The following is an 18,795-nucleotide window of genomic DNA, read 5'->3' as shown; positions in this document are numbered from 1 at the left end:
ATAAGCGTTATGTGAGGTATATAATTATAGCTCACAAATCCATCACATTGTCATTTTTTATTTTTTCGGTAGCACTTGTTTTAACGGAAATAAAGAGGTTGCAAATCGAGTAACAGAACTTAGTAACCAACTAGTTAATGATTTTATAAACAAGTATTATTAAAACGAAAAAAAAGTACTTCCTATTTCATTCAAATTTTGCGTTGTTTTTGGGACAGCCATACCTACATACCTACCTAAGTAGGTACCGATATTTTTGTACAAGTTATTTATTTATTTAAACTATACAAAATATGAACAACATTAAACAAATAGCGGATTCAATGCCAAATGGCGTTCTCCACCAGTCAACCGACGACGAAAAAAACTTTCACTTTACTATGCCATGGCCTATCATGCTCTTGACGAATTGTTTTAGGTATGTATTAATTATTTTACATTAAACTGGGGTTCAATGTCCTACAGAGTTGCTTTTGTTTTGTTTCATTCGATTTCAAAATGAAACAAAGTCTACTCTATTTTCTAATACAATTGACTCAAATTCGATTGCGAATTTTCCTTGTATGGTGTGAGCCGCTAGAGGTTAGATCTGATAGGTATGCGATTTATATTATAACTTATGCATTACATACGATGGAGGAAATAGCAAATAGGCTAACGGCTAAAACTGCCCTCCGAACACATGGGGTTCTCTTTGTTCCTTTTAAATTACGGAACCCTAAAAGCCTGATGAAAGCGGCCCTTAATTTAGAAAGCGCGATCAATGACGGGTTGTGAAATGGAAGGGACCGGTGTGAACACGTGCAAATGACATTCAAACAAATGAAGATTTTCTTGCCCAATAGCCACAAAGCCAGTGAGCAATGAAAATTAGATATAAGTAAGTTTATCAGTTTCTAGCACGTTGCTTTTGATGAAATCGATTTGAGACTATAAATGCGATAGATAGTCTAACTCTGGCGAGCTTAAATGTAGTACATTTTGAGAAGTTTTCTATCTGGTGAAGTTTTGTGCATGCTACCGCTTATCTTGATATTCACTACTACATCGAATATTGTGAACATGTGTATACACATTTAATTTTTGCTGTCATCGAGAAAATATATTACCTACAATTTGAATTTTCACCAATATAATTCTCGAGGTTTCGAGTACCTGTCAATAGAGACAGTCTTATTGAATTATAGCTGTCTGTACTTATTGTGATCAGTTTCTGTTAATTTTATAAATTAAGTAGGTAGGTTAGGATATCTATACAGTGATCAAAGGAAAAATATGAAATATAAGATAATACATTTATTGTTATTATAATACTCATTCCAGGTATAAGCAGTCATTGGATTAATTAATTAACATTTACTTTCCTTAACATCTTTTAAAATATTGTTAGATTGTAAAGCAGCAATGGCAAGATTTCTTTCTTGTTTCTCCTCATTCAGTTGCAACTGCAAGTTCTTAACGTCCAATTTGAGCGTTTTCATTTCGTTTTGTAATCGCATAACAACGGCCCACAAGCTCGGCGACCCGTGCGCCGCAGTCGGGTGTGCAGGCAGGGAAGGCGACCTCACTAGAGCTTCAATCGTCAATGGGCTCTCGTCGTCGCATTCTGGAAACAAAATTGAAAGCTAACGGAATACAGGCTTTCATTTTTTTTTGCTTATTGTCTATGTAATCATTGAATACCCACCTTGTAGCAGCGTATGAGTAGTTTCGTTGCAGAAAGGCAGTAAAATTAAGTGTCCTAAACCATATCTGTGATATATTATTAGAGAATGGTCATAGGTAGTAGGTACAGAAGGTGCCCGAGCGTGAAATTTGTGTTCATCAATTGTGTGTGGCGTATTAAACTCGGTGTAAACTTGCTTTTTACAATTATCAATAAAATAATCCAGTGACTTAGTCGCCTTTTGTAATGGGGTTCGTGTGCGACAAATCCGGTAGTTCTAATTTATTTCAGACGTGTTTATGTTGTTGCCTCAAATAATAATTCAAGTTTGTGACCCTGAGCGTCGAGCGCAACTTTGTCAAGAAACGAAAAAAGTAGACTAAATTTGCTATAATACGAGACTAGAATTGTCTCTGTAGACCTTATAGTTTCCGAGTCGGCTCACCGGGTCCAATCTATGCTATTTCTTCCTGCTCTTAGCAACTAGGGCAAGTTATACATCATTTTCATATAATTGAGGGACGAAAACATTATATCCATGCTTATAAAACGCCAAGTTGACCGATTAAAAAAAAAATGTTAATATCTATAATTAAATTACTATGCCAGTTGTCACTGCCATCCGCTACATATTGTTACAAAAAAATGTATGGCGTCCTGCTTTGCAGTGATACTAATTCAAGTTCGAAAAAACTCGTTTAGTAGAAAAATTAGTCTATACTTTAAAAACATTCTGAGAAGGTACTATAATTTTTTTGACGAAGTGCGTTCGGCGCTCGATGTCACAAACTTGGATTATTCATTGGGCCAACATCATAAACAAATCTACAAAATATCATAACTACCGGATTTGACGCAAACGCTAATGTATAAAGTTACAGTTACTGTATTACAAATGGATTCCACCAATATAACTGCTGGTAGTTTCGGCACAAGTAGGTAGAACAGTGGCGAATCAGTCTGGTGTATTTGACAGTTAGACTTAGCTATGTAGGTTGTTACTAAATGAATGAATAACGACCGGAACAACATTAAGTTGGTGAGGTACTAAATATTAAATGTTAAGATAGAAAAGTTGTAGGTACATATTTATTTCATATAATTTGCTCAAAAAATAAATTATAAACTATGTAGTTACTATAATACATATATGTATATGCATACTAGTCGTAAGATAAACATTTATGTCAATGCAACACTGTATGTATAGTATATATATTAACGATATTTAATAGTTTTAATATACTCACTACAGTTTTTAAAACTGCCTAAAACATTGGTTGTCAAAAACAAAGTATATAAATAATACACATAAATTAAACAGTTACACAGGACGAAAAATACATAAAATATTTAAGTTATGGCGTATTCTTTCATCATACCATCTCATGGTTACATAAATATTGTTTTAAATAAAATGCTATAAATAGCTACTCAATACAGTCAATAAGAAAAAATCGCACTTTATCTATGTCTTTTCCACCAAATCCGTAAGGCAACGCTAAGAGTAAAATACATGGTGTGCATTTTATTTAAAACGAATTAATTAAATTAGTACTTACATCAATTACAAAAAAAATACAACAAGACACCTACGAGTATGGTGGTCGTATTTCCGTCCAAGACATTTCTTGGATGTTTGAATCCATGTTATTCCTATCTTTGTTACAAACACAATCACCATACTCGTAAAGGGACGGGGGAAGTAAATAATTAATTTAGTATTCCTGCGTTCCTGACTCCAATTGAAAGACAATACAACGTCCTTATTCGATCTAATTGAGATTACATTTAACACGTAGAAGCAATAATAATATTAGACATACGGATATTAGAGAGAAATCAAGAAACTTTGATTTTGTAAGTTATAAATGTCATAATTATACCTTATTTATAATTTTACCGACCAACTCGCAAGCAAAATGAGGTTACACAAAACTCAACTGTTTATTTATTTGTATACACTTAAAAATTTGCGGATATATCACGAGTAGTATCCATGAGCCTAGAGTGTAAGGATTTGTTACGTGGTAAGGAATTCATAGAGCAATTTATTTTCCTAGCACTATTTCACTGCGTTGGATAATTTTATTATAAGGTATCACGTCCCGGTTAGTATAACATAACAAAAAGTTTAAACATATTTCATACATATTTACAAGCCCAGGATTTATTTTGATCTCTATCCCTGTATTTATACGAATAAAATGGTCAAAAATGTAACAACATTTTTTGGCCTTCTTACCCGGACATGTATAGCCTTCTAAGTCCCAGAATCGTTACTTTGGTTTCTGATTTTGGAATCTTGAATTATTTAATCAAAGTTAAAATTACGTTTTGGAATAAAGCCTTTATAAGAGCCTCTGAGACTCAGGAGGTATGACCCAAACATTTTTGCACATCTATGCTTTAAGTAGTAGTCTGCGGCCCTAGTAAAATAAAGCGGAGAAATATCAGGCTACGAAGTTTTATAGAAAGTTACCAATATTAACAGTTTTTAAGTTTTGTATAATATGTATTAACAAATTAATATTCATTCCATTAATGAATTGGTAAGTAATTGGTAATAATGTTTGAATAATATAAAAAAAGCATTGTACATATAGGAATATTAAATTCATTAAGCAGCTATAATTGCCTCCTTAGCTACAAGCTTGTTTGAAATACCTAAAATGTTTTGCCAGGTAGATTATGCCACAGTAAAACATTATTTTTGTACACCTCGGATTTAACATCACATGTAGAATATGTATAACGATAAATTTATAATTAATTTATACTTCTATTTATAAAAAGCGTCAATCCTTATCCACGCGCAATGCATGATCGTTATCTACATTGTAACAAATTCGGGCATAAGAACGATCAACGGAGTTAGGTATTTTGCAATATTGCAGTTGGCACTGCTGTAGTCTAGTGGCCGGGTATTTACATACACGTTGCACGGTTGCAGTGGCGTGTTTGCATTCAATATTTAACGAATAACACGCCGCGCCGCCCTGGTGCTCTGATTACCCACTGCAACACCTAATGTTCACTCATGTTTCTATTAGGAACCTCCTCACGTGTACTCAGGTCAATTATACATTTTATAAGGTAGAATATATAGATTACTTGGATGTCATTAATTTTATATCTAAAAATCGGACAAGTGCGAGTCGGAATAGCCCACCGAGAGTTCCGTACAAATTTTTATTTTGTTATTTTTTACAAATTTATAGTTTTGAGATTTTTCCCTGTAGTTATAGTGTAAGACAATTTTACTTGTTCTAGGTCAACGGGAAGTACCCTATAAATTTGAATTCCGTATCTTTTTTTACGGTAACATAGAAGTTTGATATTTTTACAGCTTCAAGGGACTCTAGACCTGAGTATAAGGTTTTAATTTCAAATCGATACCTCAACGCCTTCCCGAGATAAAGGTTCTTGGCAGACAAACGGACGGACAACAAGATCCTATAAGGGTTCCGTTTTTTCTTTTGACGACGGAACCCTAAAAAGAAGACCAACGTATTCGTAGCGACTAGCGTCTCCGACATATATTGAACACGCAAGATTTTATAATATTTAGATACACATAATATGTCCCTAATTGCTATTTTTTATAATTGAAATCCTCTACGAAAAACATACAATAAAAAAGAAATATTTTACTTGTCACATTATCCTTAATCTACTTACACTTTTACCAACTACATTTGAACTCAATGTGTCGATTTTTCGAAATTATTCGCATACCGTTCCATGATGTTTATATAGTATGCTTAAATAAACAACATTAGTAGGTACGAGAATAGGTATCGTATAGTGAAAATTGCGTTTATGTTATGCTTATTTGCTTATATGGCACCTATTGACGGCACAAAATTGTTTTTAATCAAACATTTAAGTAAATCTAACCTGTCGCACGCACCGTGTGTTACTCATCACGCATGCTAAATTTTGAGCGACACACGTATCTTTCAATAAAGTATTTTGAAACGAGCATAAACATAGACGTTTAAACTGATATTTATCTTTTTCTGTTTTCGTTTTTTTGTGATACGCATATAAATTTACTAGTATATTTAAGTTAGTAGTAGTTAGTAGTTTATAAAAGCTTCTGCTAAAATTTAATTTTCGATAAAAGCTTTTTCTGCTAGCTGAACTACACTTGGCACAGCCTATAACTTCTCACTGCGATGATTCTAACACGCCCAAATCAAAAATAATGTGTAATTCTATTTTAAAGCATCTTCTTCAATTATCAAATCGACTTGATAGATGGTTAAGACAATATACATATTGTTTTAACAATATGACATAGGTATGCTTCTTGTATACAAACTTTACAAATTAAAGAAAATATTGTAAAATACATATAAGTAGTAAACGTTTTTGGAATACGTTCTCAAAAATACTCGAATTTGTTCCCTAACGCGCGATAAGTACCTACAGGTGAGTTTGATTTTTGGTTTAAGCTAAACAGATTCACTTTTGTAGTTAGGAACGTTACAAAGCACAAAACGCTCCTTATAGCACTAAATCATTAATATAGTAACGGCGGGCTGCTGCCACTGCTCCCGAAATAGTCTCACCTGAGAAATGAAACTGCGAGCCGTTTTGGATACTGACGCAATTTTCATAAAGCTTCACCTACCATGTCACACCTTAAACCCGGGACTAAGGACTACTCCCAACATATTAGTATAAATAATGTTCTACACAATTCAATGCGCATGCATTTTATATTATTACATCCAATATGCACCATCAATTTTATTATCTATAATACAATCAAAAAGCCAACCTATAAAATTAAATTGATTTGTAAATCTAACCTAATATATTAATAATACTGCACTCGTTATAGTAATATATATACGCGTGTTAAGGCGATAACAAGCCAGTCACATTAGCTTTCGCAAAAGAAAATAAGACGATAATATTTCCAAAATATACTTTTCTGACTAGAAAATGTAGTTTCCTTTACTATGCTAAATTACACCCAGGTAGGGTTCCTCCCGTCTTATTTCCAATTCGAATCATGGTTAAACTAGAACTTTAACACTTTTTTTAAATATCGCTTTGGTTAAATCGTTACAGAGCCACATCCATTAAAAATAATGGTACGAACAGAATCAATTTCTTTTAGTCCTAAGTAAATGTCATTAGTATGAGTCATCGTTTAGTAATAATAATAATATTAAAACTGGGTCAATGTTCAATTGTTCACGCACATTCATGTAATTTTTAATGATGGATTAATTGAATGATAGACGCCTTTTGAGGACCAGGGTCAAATGATCGAAAAAGAGAGGAACTACTTGTGTCAGTCGAAGTGGTGAGATTTGGTGAGTTGTTTGACGAAAGATCCGCAGCACCAAGTGGAGGACCGTGCTGAGCGAGCGGCGCGGGGAGCGCCGAGCGGGGCGGGCGCGGGCGCGGAGGCGGGAGCGACCGCGCGCAGCGCCGCCGCGAGGCTCGGGTGCGACCCGCTGCGCCGTTCCCGACCCTCGCACAGCTTCTGCCTGCGCTCCTCTGAACATTCCCATAGATTCGGGTTAGAACGGTTCATCTGGAACTTGCGTTCCGAGAGCAGCCTCCTCGTCTCGGGGCCGCGGTACAGGTAAGTGTCGGCAGCTGAGCTTTTGTTACGCTTCACTTTCGAAGACTTGCTGCAGCCTACGTAGTCAGGGGTGTCACTTCTTTGGACGATAGGCAATTTAGTGTAGTTATAGTGAAAAATGTTAGAAGCGGGTGCGTGATATTGTACTTTACCAAGAGACAAGTGACCGCAATCCACTGCAGGTGCGATATAAAGGCAGCCGCATGTAACAAAATAGAAAGTTTCAGACTACCGTGGCACATAAATACACCTGGGTTAATACATGTACTTAGATGCTGGGTGCACAACATAGCACAGTTGGAACCAAATTCATTGGTCACCAACATTAACGTGCTCAACGTGCTCGTTAGTTACGTCAGTTAGGTTACAAAATGCATGAATAATATTAACATTTCTACTTAAATATTACTTTTATATGTCTCTAATTTCAGTGGTAAGGAGAGAAAAATGCGATGAATTACTTACTAGTATTTACTACATAGTTTTATTATGAGATTCATAGTACGAGTATATTTTACTTCTATCTGGACTAGAAAGCCGTTTTGTACTAGATTTTAGCATTAATGGATTTTTCTAAATAGGTACGCCGTACAAATTAATTACATAAAATAATATTCCTTTAACAATAGTTTGTATGAGTACAGTAAATCACTATTATATAGTAAGAAAAGTTAGTAAAGCATGCTGCAACCTCATGCACTATAAAAGTCTGTGCTCACTTAGGAATATGTATATATTATAGTGAGTGTTTACGTATGTAAATAAATAAATACGAGTATCAATCGTTAACAACACCAACAACAAAATGTCGAACAAGTATAAAAGTACAAGCGCTACTTTTTATGACTAGCGTTATATTTGGTTCAGGGTGTTGATTATTACACATCATTCTAAAAACCAACTGATAATACGGTTTCTTGACTTGGCATGTCTCCTCCTTGTAGCCTCGAATATCTCCAGTGGTATATTGGGTACTGCATAATAAAATATACAGCAATGTTAGTAAAACCCTTTACTAGTATTAGATATTAGGAAACGGGTAGCATAACAGTTATTGTATAAATTGTCAAACTTTTGTCCAAATTAAACAGAGTTTTGTCCAATACGCATACAACTTTCAGAAAATTATAAATTAGTGCGTTAATACTCGCGACAAACACAAAAGGTACTTTGGAGACTTCATTAGGTAGGAAATCGCAAAGCAATTGGGAATAACTCGAACAACACGCAGTCCAGTCAGACCATTAGTCATAAAATTTGAGAACTACAGAATCTATTTTTAGTATCACAGACGCAACACACCTAATCTAATGTTTTTCTGACCAACATGATAGGAAAGAAATGAGATACTCACCAGAACTTACAGCATTTCTACAGCGCGCCGAAGTGCAATAGGCTTCGATGACCTTGAGAATAAGAGCGTCTTCTTCATAGGAATTTGACTTTCGTTGATGTGGTGCATACGGATGCGTCGGGCCTATGTTCTCATCGGATCCCACCGTAAAGGATTGCGGCCGCAGGGGCGGCGCAGGGCGCAAACATGTTATACTCCACCCTAAAATAGACATTTTATATCAGTTCGAACATACAACTTCTTTCTACAAGAAAATCAAGTAATTGTACATTCACCTACCTTTATTGCTGTAGTTCGATCCCGCCGTGTCGATGAAATCAACGGATGAGAATTTTTTGCCGATAGCATTTTTATTTGGTTTGGCAGGCGACTGATCAATAGAGTCGCAAGAATTTAAAAGCCAGCGTGCCGACTGATTTTTTTGTTTACTTTTTGACGTTTGCTGGTTATGCTGCGAATAGCTTTGATGGTTGTTGAATGAGTGTGATCTTTTGTGGCTGGTTAGACCCGACGATAAATCAGGGTTATTGCCGTCTGTCATGGCCATCTATAAAAAAATAAAAATATACATAAGTTCTTCAATCCAGACTATACATGCATGTCTATTTCAAAAATACCACACAACGTACCTATATACTTTAACATATCTAATTTAGGTAATCACTTATTCAGGTTAGGTGAGTGTTGCTTGAAAATCGGAACAGAATAGAGTTAGAAAAATGACGGTATATGTCAGAATTTGCGAACTTGTTTATTTTGATTGGAATATTGTAATGTCTCGACAGTTCCATTATTGTTTACCGAGTATTCATCAACAACATCCGCTCAACATCTATTTAAAGCACACTTTATAGCCCACATTTGTGACCCGGCTCCATCTCAGCTTGAATCTCAGTGCCTAATACGTATTTATACTATTATAACGGTACTCAAACGTTTCATTGAATACTATCGCTTTTTAATTTTCTAAATATTTTATGGACCCAGGTTCAAATGGATTTCGAATCGATCGCATTCACTTAGTATTGGTAGGTAGGTATATTCACATAGTACTTTATACATTTGTACCTCTAGTGATTGATATAGGCACAGGTAATAAAAGCATATCCATGCACTTCTCTTAAATTGTTAGTAAATGAGGTATCTAGTTGCAGTGGCAGGTATTTTTTCAGTTAGTAAGATGAATAAACACAGGCAAGGATGATCAAGTAAAGCACTGCAACACTGGGGTAACTAATGACAGCATTAATGGTTACAAAACTTCAAGGCAGTAAGTATTATTATCTTCAAACCAGTGATGTACAAACAGTCTCTCTTTACAAAAATATTATCCTTGCCTGAGTCGGTGACCACTGTTATGGGTAACTTTGCTTTCATCCACCAATGCGCATACAAGTCCGAACGATACACCATGAAGCCACTCTTTGCTTCAGTTAAATCCTTTTGGAATTTAGATAAGTCCTCGCTGCGAGATCTAGTTTTGCGAGTTGCCACACTTTCTCCTCTTTTTGCTTGGACCTTTTCTTGATCAAAAACATCACAATTCCGACGTTGATTCACACGAGACGGTCTATCAGTTTTCATATCATCACCTTCGGGCTTCTCCCTGAATATACGCATGTGGTAATGTAGACTAGGTTTTGTACGCTCTGTTATATTCAAGGTACTCCATTGACAGGGTACAGGCTGTCGAACATTCTTTGGAATCTCTAGATGGGTACTGGGCTTGCGGTAGATACGTGGTGGAGGCTTGGGTTTTAATTTGATCTCTGGCACATATCGGTCGATGTTATGACGAATGGAAGTCCTTTTAATTTGTGGCGACGACACCGGCGGGGTGGCTGCATACGTAGAAGTCGTGTGGATATTTGACGAATCCATCACGTCAAGACTAGTTTCGGACGTTACACTCGTCACGCAAGAAGTTCTAGCCGTAGAACCGAAAGGAGATGTGCACCTACATTGATCTTCGAAATTAGCTGCCTCTATTTCGGACAGTGTTAAATTTTTACGGCGGTCATCAAAAGTTCCCTGCGACAAATTTTCTACTATTTTTTCATGTCCATCAGAGTCATTTCCTGTGCTTCCGCCAGCATATTCATGCAAGTTCAACTCAGGAGATGCTAAGTTACAGCTTCCGACCACTCCTGAATCCGAAGATCTCGGGCTAGGGCATAAAGACCTATTGCAGCATTCACACTTCTTGCATAATTTATTTCCGTCAGACTGTGAACTCATCCTTTGAAGCGAGGGTTCATTATTTTTACAGAAGCTTTCAGTTTCCACCATTGACTTCGACAATGAACGCCTGATTCTTTTGTCAGAATTAAGAGAATGCTTACGAAAAGGAATATCGGTATTAAGGTTCATGTTAATTACTTTAACATCATCTTCTTCGTTTCTAAACATTGGAGGCGGATCAATGACTGGATGATCAGGGTAAATAAAATCGTTACAGAGTTTTGGGGATGGTGGTGCGATTTCTTGCAATATATCTGTTATTGAATTCTCTTCGACTATATCTTGAGAATGTGTTTCCTCTGTTGATTTCCATAGCTTTGGGACGGAATCCTTTTTAACCTTAATGGGAAAGCTTTGCCTAGTAGGAACGAAATCAGAATTTTCATATCCTAACGTATTCATTAGAATATCCTGGTCAATGTTTACCAAATCTTCACAAGCCATATAAGGTCTCACTTCAAAAGAAGAGTTTTCTGTACTTTCTGAATGTTGTGCAAGTAGACGTCTGACACAATTCTGCACACGTTGGGATTTTTGTAAAGGAGTGTCTTCAGGGCTATTCACGGCTTGAAAAATATTCGTGTGGGACGGAATTGACAAAAATATATTTTTCGTACAATCTCCCCTAATTAATTCGGACTCCTCGAGGTTTATATTATTTGTGCTATCCATGTAGCGGACGTAGCCATAATTACTTCCCCAACTACTAACCGAGGAAGCAGTTCTAGGACTCGTAATATCCTGAGCATTTTGTCTTAGCATTTTAGGGCAGGGCAAATCATCTATATCGGCATAGCTAGAGCTTGTATATGACTCAGTGGTGTCAGATTCCCTCTCACTATCGCTATCCGACCCATCTGTTTCGGTGCCAACAGTCCCGTCATTTTCTATTCTTAGCCTTATATGGTTCTTATGTTTTCTCATTACGGGTATTCCCGTTAGTTCAAAGGCTTTTGCCCATGTCCGTTCATGTAACAATTTACGCAACATTTGTCTAGTGATAACCTTTTTCTTAACTAGTCTCGCAAAATACTTGGTAAGTGAATAATAAGGTGATGCAGAGGGATAACTTGGCGGTGGCAAAGTCACATGATAAAGGCTACGACGGCTAGAATTGATGCTAGACAGCGCTCCTTCAGAAGGAGAACGGGTCAGCTGTGTGAAACATCATAAAAATACCTTAATATTGCAACTATTTAAACAATACTAATTAAGTCTTCACAGTCATCTGTAACAGTAACAAAGTAGCCAAAACACATAGTGATCCGTTCAGGCGCTATTATAGCCCTGCTAAGCCTTAAATTATTTATCTTAAAATTATATTTTCAAAATAATTTGTTATGAGATATTGCTTACGAGGGCGGTATACGGGCTACACCCAGGACATTGTGTACCGCGCCACGACTGAGAATGTATTAATCCTGACCAAGGACTTAAAAGATGTTCCCTTCTAGTCACAAAATAAATTAGTCAAACCAGGATTTTACACACATACAACGATCCTTTTATAGAGGTTATCTTGCTTGCGCATGAAAGATATAGAATGTATCTTAGCTACTTTTAAGTAACATGGATAGATAATTAAATAATAACTAAATTAATATACTTACATGTGGCAGCGATTGCGGCTGTCCAGGTTCATGAACAGGAATGCTGTTGTTCGAATGTTTTTGCAACAAACTGACCCAGTTATCGGCCTCCGCTCGTGTCTGACACACCGCTACTATGGTGTCTATCATTGGACCACTAATTTCAAATGCATTCTTCCTTGTTTCAGAGTCGTCCAGTTTGCAGACTGTTATACCGGTGAGTGGCAGACAACCCTAAAATGGAATCAGGATATTCAGATGCAACAGTAAGCATGATAAAAATTAATATTTAACCATGAGAATGGTAGGTCACATCTGCTAGTAAGATATCAGTACTCTACTTAAATTCGACAAGAATGAGAGGTATACTTAGTCAGGTCATAAGTTCTGTCAAAAAGGTTTTGACTCGTAAAAAAGCTACAGGTGCAGATTCCTTATTATTCATATATATATATAAAGCTTATTTAATGCTGAAATATTTACAATATAAATTTACGTAATATGTTGTCTCAGTTTTCCCTAATTCCATGTAATATTCTGAAAAATGTTATAAAAAACACGTGACCTGTTCAAGGTGATTTTTATGCCTATTTATTTATTTATCTTTTTTATATGTGGAATTTTAATACATAAAACAAAAGCTGGATCTTTTATCTACATATATTAAAATATACAAGGTGGCCAAAAAATATGTGCATTCCCGTTGCCAGGGAGTTTTTGGGATTATACTGAGTAACTCTTACTATGGGACCAACCCCGAAATCGGAAAAGTTTTTTTTACCCTCCCATTTTTCGCGATTTCGGGGTAGGTCCCATTGTAAATGTTGCTCAGTATAAGTCCAAAAACTTCCTCGCAACGGGAATGCACATATTTTTTGGCCACCGTGTATAGTTCATGTGTCATGTGAATTGGTATTTCCAAAATTGCAACTGTACGTGTATTACCAAACCTACTTGTTGGATGGCAGTCAAAAATTAGTGTGTCACTGAAAAGTACCCTAAGTTTGAAGGGTATTAGCTGAAGTACAGACTTGTCGGAGAACTAAATGTTGGTGATAAAATAATGTTCTAATAAAGTACGTTCATACAAGTAAACAATTGTACCCCTTTTATTAATGTGACGCTGAATTTACTCCCTTTTGTAAAGTATAATTTTTCACAATCCAGCCGCGTATTCGCGTCTAACGATAATTTTAAAGTAAACAAGTAGTAAATAAAGACGTGATCTACATTTGAAACTGATTATATTACATTTTGATCAGTATAAAACATGCTTTCAAATCATGGCAAACTTTTTTTATTAAAAGCCTTGTATTACATTTTATCAGTCAAAACCTTTGTGACAGACCTTATCACATAATGTATGTTTTGAAGTATAATAACAAAGATAACTTAAAGGTATTTTTGGACAATTAGAAGAGCTACATGAGGTTTACTAACCATAGTTCCCCCCAACCCCTGACCTAAGAGAACCTTGCTGTAAGTGTGTTAATGTACTACAGTGAGACAAACTTGAATAATATTTGTCACAATTTAAAATAAACCGTCTGTGGTTTACATCTGAACCGCAGTTTAATATTTAACTTACCTCATATACAAACGCGGACACCCTCTTACTAACAGACAGCAAAAGAAGCGCGGAAGGGAAAAGCACGAGGTACCGGTCTTGGTGCGAAGGGCCCACCGCTACACTTCCCATGTGCAAGACATCGCCTAGTGCCGCCAGCTCGCCACCGGGCCATCCGCGCACTTCTCCTGTTACTACTTGGAGCTCTAGCTCTTTTTGCCGCCGTAATGCTGCGCAGCCACTCTGGACGGAATAAAAAAAATTAAACTTTCAAAGCTAAAAATGTAATGGTAAAAATAGATTTTTGAAAGAGCGTCCTAGTTTGGGTTCCTAATTACGTAAGTAAAACAAATAAAAACGGGATATTTTTGAAACCTTTAATTATACTTCACAATTTCACATGTGTGTTTGTTTACTCGTATATGCCGCGTCAGAGGGGCATTTGGAGTTATCACATATGGTGGATTTTTATGCCGATTAGACTGTGTCGATTGTTATTGTGTAGCGTCGCTGCGTTACTTTCGTTTGACATATTGAAAAAAGAAATGTTACAACAGGATTGCATAGTTAGGTACCATACAGAATTTTTTTTTTATACTACAAAAACAAACATACGGCCCGCCTGATGGTAAGCAGTATCCGTAGCCTATGTACGCCTGCAACTCCAGAGGAGTTACATGCGCGTTGCCGACCCTATCCCCATCCCGCCCCTCGTTGAGCTCTGGCAACCTTACTCACCGGCAGAAACACAACACTATGAGTAGGGTCTAGTGTTATTTGACTGCGATTTTCTGTAAGGTGGAGGTACTTTCCCAGTTGGGCTCTGCTCTAGATCTGGAATGACATCCGCTGTGCTGTGCCCTACCATACAGAGCGAGATGACATTCACAATGCCCATACCTCTGTTGTGGACGTAGCTTAAGGACGTACCCGGGTCCAAATTTGGGTACCTAAACTGACGTTTGGGGGCGTGTGTTTAGGGCCCCGTAGATTCGTCTTCTTCTCTCACTCTCACTGAATGTAAGCGTGAGCGAGATGGATGTGTGTGATCGGGACCGCGGATATCATGTGTTTGAATTTTAATTTGATCGCTGAGTTCCCTCAAAAATAAAATTGCGCATTTTTAGAAGCTTTTTTCATATTTTTAGGTGTTGTGTATAAATTGCAACAAATATTTAAAGTGCGTTTTAAACCTGTACTCGCGACTTTTTTCTATCGAGCGAAAGTATAAAAATCCGGATTCGAATCGCTGAAGTCCCTATAGAGAAAATCTTTGAAAAGCGTAATGTTATGTAAAAATAAAAAGAAGGTAGGATTTTTAAAAAACTCCGCTCTCTGAATCTACGGCACCTTAATGGGATTACAACGACATGGTAGAAATGTTACACGTTTTATGCATAAAAGTAGCTTTTATTTTTATGGTTCCCTCATCTCTAGCGATGCGCTTCGAGAACATGTCGCTCCTGCACTTGCCATCACCGGGTACAAAGACACAAAGCAAGGAATAATTGAATTGAGAATTGAGCAGATAGAATGTCTTGGATAAGTCCGCAGACAACAATAATACTTAAAGCGTCATCTTTGTAAACAACTGAAGCACGATGTGTGTCGCCCCTGACCGGATGCGCCTCGTGAACATGTCGCGCCAGCACTTGCTATCGCCGGGTACTTGCTGAGCCGACAGAATGGTTTGGACAGGCCCGCAGTGAACATTAATACTTACAGCTATATCTTTGTAAACAACTGAAGCGCGATGTGTGTCGCCCCTGTCCGGATGTGCCTCGTGAACATGTCGTGCCAGCTCTTGTAGCATCGCCGGGTACTTGCTGAGGCGACGGAATGGCTTGGATAGTCCTGCTGTTAGTACTAACACTCCAGGGCATACGGCACCAGCATTCTCCATCCATGTGTTAAGTTCCTCCCTAAGAATTGAGGGGATTGAAATGTTAGTCTCTGTAATGCAGTTGTTCAAACCGCGGCTATAAAACTGAATGATCATTTAAATGTTTAAGCTGCTGATTAAAATCATTATTTTAAATTTAAAACATAGCTATACATTTGCAACAATACTTTTATCAATATGCCATCCATTTGTACTCAAAAGGATAAAATTTACTATCCAATCCTTGAAACAAATTGACTTACTTGTATTTGTCGAGGATGCACACTGCTTTAGGGTGGCCAGCACAGTATGTTTGATGCACTGATTTTATCTTTGGAGCCCATTGCAGGAAAAGGCCACCCACCCGCTGGTCGGGGCCTGTTTTGGTTGCACATTCTTCTAACAGGGAAAGGAACTGTTCATGAGTTTGTAGCACCTCATCTATATTACCAGTCAATTGCTTGAATTCATCTCTTGTTAGCCTAAAAACAATTTTGTGCTTTGGACTTTATGATTGTTACACATAATTTAACTAAGTTTAAAAATAATTGTAGTTAAAACATCTCTTCTTCTTTCTCCTTGCATTGTCCCAGCATTTTGCCACGGATCATGGGAGCCTGGGGTCCGCTTGACTAGAAATCCCAAGATTTGGCATAGACACTAGTTTTTACGAAAGCGAGTGCCATCTGACCTTCCAACCCAGAGGGTAAACTAGGCCTTGTTGGGGCCTTAGTCCGGATTCCTCACGATGTTTTCCTTCACTGAAAAGCGACTGGTAAATATCAAATGTCATGTTGTACATTAAGTTCCGAGAAACTCATTTGTACGAGCAAGGGTTTGAACCTGTGACCTCCGGATTGAAAGTTGCATGCTCTTATCACTAGGCCACCAGCACTTCTTTTTAGTTAAAACATGTTTACTCTTATCATACTAGATACAAAACTGTAATTTTTTTAACCAAAAAAGCATACCATCAAATCCACAGCCCAGGCTATTAACATAACAGAAAGCTCATCCACCTCAGGTTTCATTACTTACTTGATTACTTGATTTATTACTTTGTGATTAACAGACTATTATATTTTTAAATTTATACAATAAAAAAAGTTCATACAACCAAATGTTAATACAAACTAGGGATAAAAAGTAGGTATGGTGGCCTGGAATAATATGTTACACAACAAACGGTCCAAATGTATCTGGCACAATCTTATTTGAAAGATAAGAGAGTCACCTATTTTTGTGGCCCTTGTTGTGTAAGATATTATTGCAGATGACTGTACACCTTGTACTCTTGTTTCATCTGTATGATTTTAGGCATGCTTGGTTAAAGAATGGAATTAATATATTTGTTTGCTTACATATCACTATTCTCCAGGGGTTGTAGGAAATTACTGGCCAGCCCCTGCATCTCGGCCACATGTGCCTTTTCTGAATCAATGATGTCTTTGAGGACAACATTTCTAAATGCTTGAATTTCAGATGCTGCTCTAATAGGAGATGTAGTTAAAGATCCAGCTTGATCTAAAATAAATATAATATTAATTGTTGAGTGTTAAAGATCAACAGAAACAAAAAAATAAAAAATAAAATTATTTTATTTTTTAATAAGCAGGCAGGCAGTTATGACAACTTATATGGCCTGTATTCATAAAGATAGTTGTCATGAACAAGTAGTACATATTTTTAATGTATATTTTTTTTAAGTATTTACTGGCATCTTGAATACATTAACTTGACCTACTCTAAAATAAACAAATGAGGACATTAGGATTATATATTGTTAGATAACAGACTTATTTCATGATCATAATTGCAATGAAAAAAAACATTACCTTTACATTCTGTAACATAATTACTAGGGAACCACCCAGTGGTTTCCCCTAAGGTACCTTCCCACCAGCCCCCTTCCTCCTTCTGAGTAACGGTGATAATATCACCCTTTTTGAAACACAGTTCGTCATTATTCTTGCCTTTGAATGAGTAGATTGCTTTTACTAAGCAACTTTCAGTTGACATTGTGTAGAAACTCTAGCACCATGTTATGAATTTGCTGTAAATACAAACGACAACCATGACCTAGGAAAAACAGAGTTAAGACAGAAATGGTAATAGAAGGTATAACTATTAAAAAGACCTTTTAATCAAAAATAAATTCAAGGTAGCATTCACGCTGCTAATACTAAACCAAGTAGGTATTACAGAGTGGCAGATTGTTGGAAAGTTAATATTCCTCTGTTGTTACTTACTGATTTTGAATGTCCTCTTTGCTTCTGGTAGCATAAAACACGTAATTACGACAGGATGTCAAACAATTTCCGGAATTTGCGAGACGATTGAAGGGACCAAAATGACTTATGGATTCCTGTTCATAATTACACTGAGTTGTGAACGATGATATATTTAAACACTTGTTGCTTCTACTTTGGTAACTGAAGAGGACACTGATAAAATTGATACCAAAAGACAAAAAAATATTTCATCGCACATACTACTCTCCACTACACTGACTTGACTTCCAAAAATAAATACCATAGACTAGACTAGACCAAACCTAGACAAGGGATACGACAGATAAGGGCCTCGACATACTTCACTGATAATCGCTTGTGACTTGCGTTACATTGAGACATTTGATGTTAAATTCGTTGCACTCACATAGGTGCCCAGTTTGATGCACTCATGGTGCACTAGATGCTTATTGCGCTCTATAGGACTTAAATAACCAATAAAATCAGAAAGTTGTCTGAACGCTCGCAATACCACAGAATATATATATCTTGTACTTCAGGGGGCCTACCGCGAAAAACGAAGTTCGCAAATTACCGGGATCTTTCTCTTTTACTCGGACTAAGACGTAAGACGTAATTAAAGTGACAGAAAAAAAT

The 18,795-nt window shown here is 36.7% G+C and overlaps 1 protein-coding gene across 4 annotated transcripts; it reads right to left on the bottom strand.

Moving 5' to 3' along the window:
• Positions 1–1,281: 1,281 nt before the first annotated feature.
• On the bottom strand, positions 1,282–18,631 carry LOC133534287 (rho guanine nucleotide exchange factor 7-like). Of its 4 annotated transcripts, XM_061873388.1 has the most exons (11): positions 18,157–18,631; positions 17,743–17,960; positions 17,269–17,431; positions 16,171–16,389; positions 15,749–15,947; positions 14,047–14,268; positions 12,480–12,692; positions 8,908–9,175; positions 8,629–8,829; positions 8,177–8,248; positions 5,560–7,450 (listed from the first exon to the last, which is right to left on the bottom strand). In XM_061873388.1, exons 2-11 carry the CDS (start codon positions 17,924–17,926, stop codon positions 6,978–6,980), a joined length of 2,214 nt encoding a protein of 737 aa, XP_061729372.1. In that variant the 5' UTR covers positions 17,927–17,960; positions 18,157–18,631; the 3' UTR covers positions 5,560–6,977. The 4 variants fall into 4 exon arrangements, with proteins under 4 accessions (XP_061729374.1, XP_061729372.1, XP_061729373.1 ...); XM_061873390.1 differs by lacking the exons at positions 5,560–7,450; positions 8,177–8,248 and adding an exon at positions 1,282–1,606 and having other exon boundaries at positions 18,157–18,624; XM_061873389.1 differs by lacking the exon at positions 8,177–8,248 and having other exon boundaries at positions 18,157–18,628.
• Between the last annotated feature and the right edge of the window lie 164 nt (positions 18,632–18,795).

This window comes from Cydia pomonella, unplaced genomic scaffold (assembly GCF_033807575.1).
Source record: "Cydia pomonella isolate Wapato2018A unplaced genomic scaffold, ilCydPomo1 PGA_scaffold_78, whole genome shotgun sequence".
Lineage (NCBI taxonomy): Eukaryota > Metazoa > Arthropoda > Insecta > Lepidoptera > Tortricidae > Cydia > Cydia pomonella.
This window is presented reverse-complemented; position numbering and strand designations above follow the sequence as displayed.

Bases quoted from the DNA above. Each gene is read 5' to 3' on its own strand.
- LOC133534287 (XM_061873388.1), bottom strand. From the start codon at position 17,926: ATGTCAACTGAAAGTTGCTTAGTAAAAGCAATCTACTCATTCAAAGGC. The intron at 9,176-12,479 runs GTAAGTATATTA...ATTTTTTTATAG, and splicing joins AGCCGCAATCGCTGCCACAT to ATGGCCATGACAGACGGCAA. The intron at 8,830-8,907 runs GTAGGTGAATGT...TGTCTATTTTAG, and splicing joins ATCGAACTACAGCAATAAAG to GGTGGAGTATAACATGTTTG.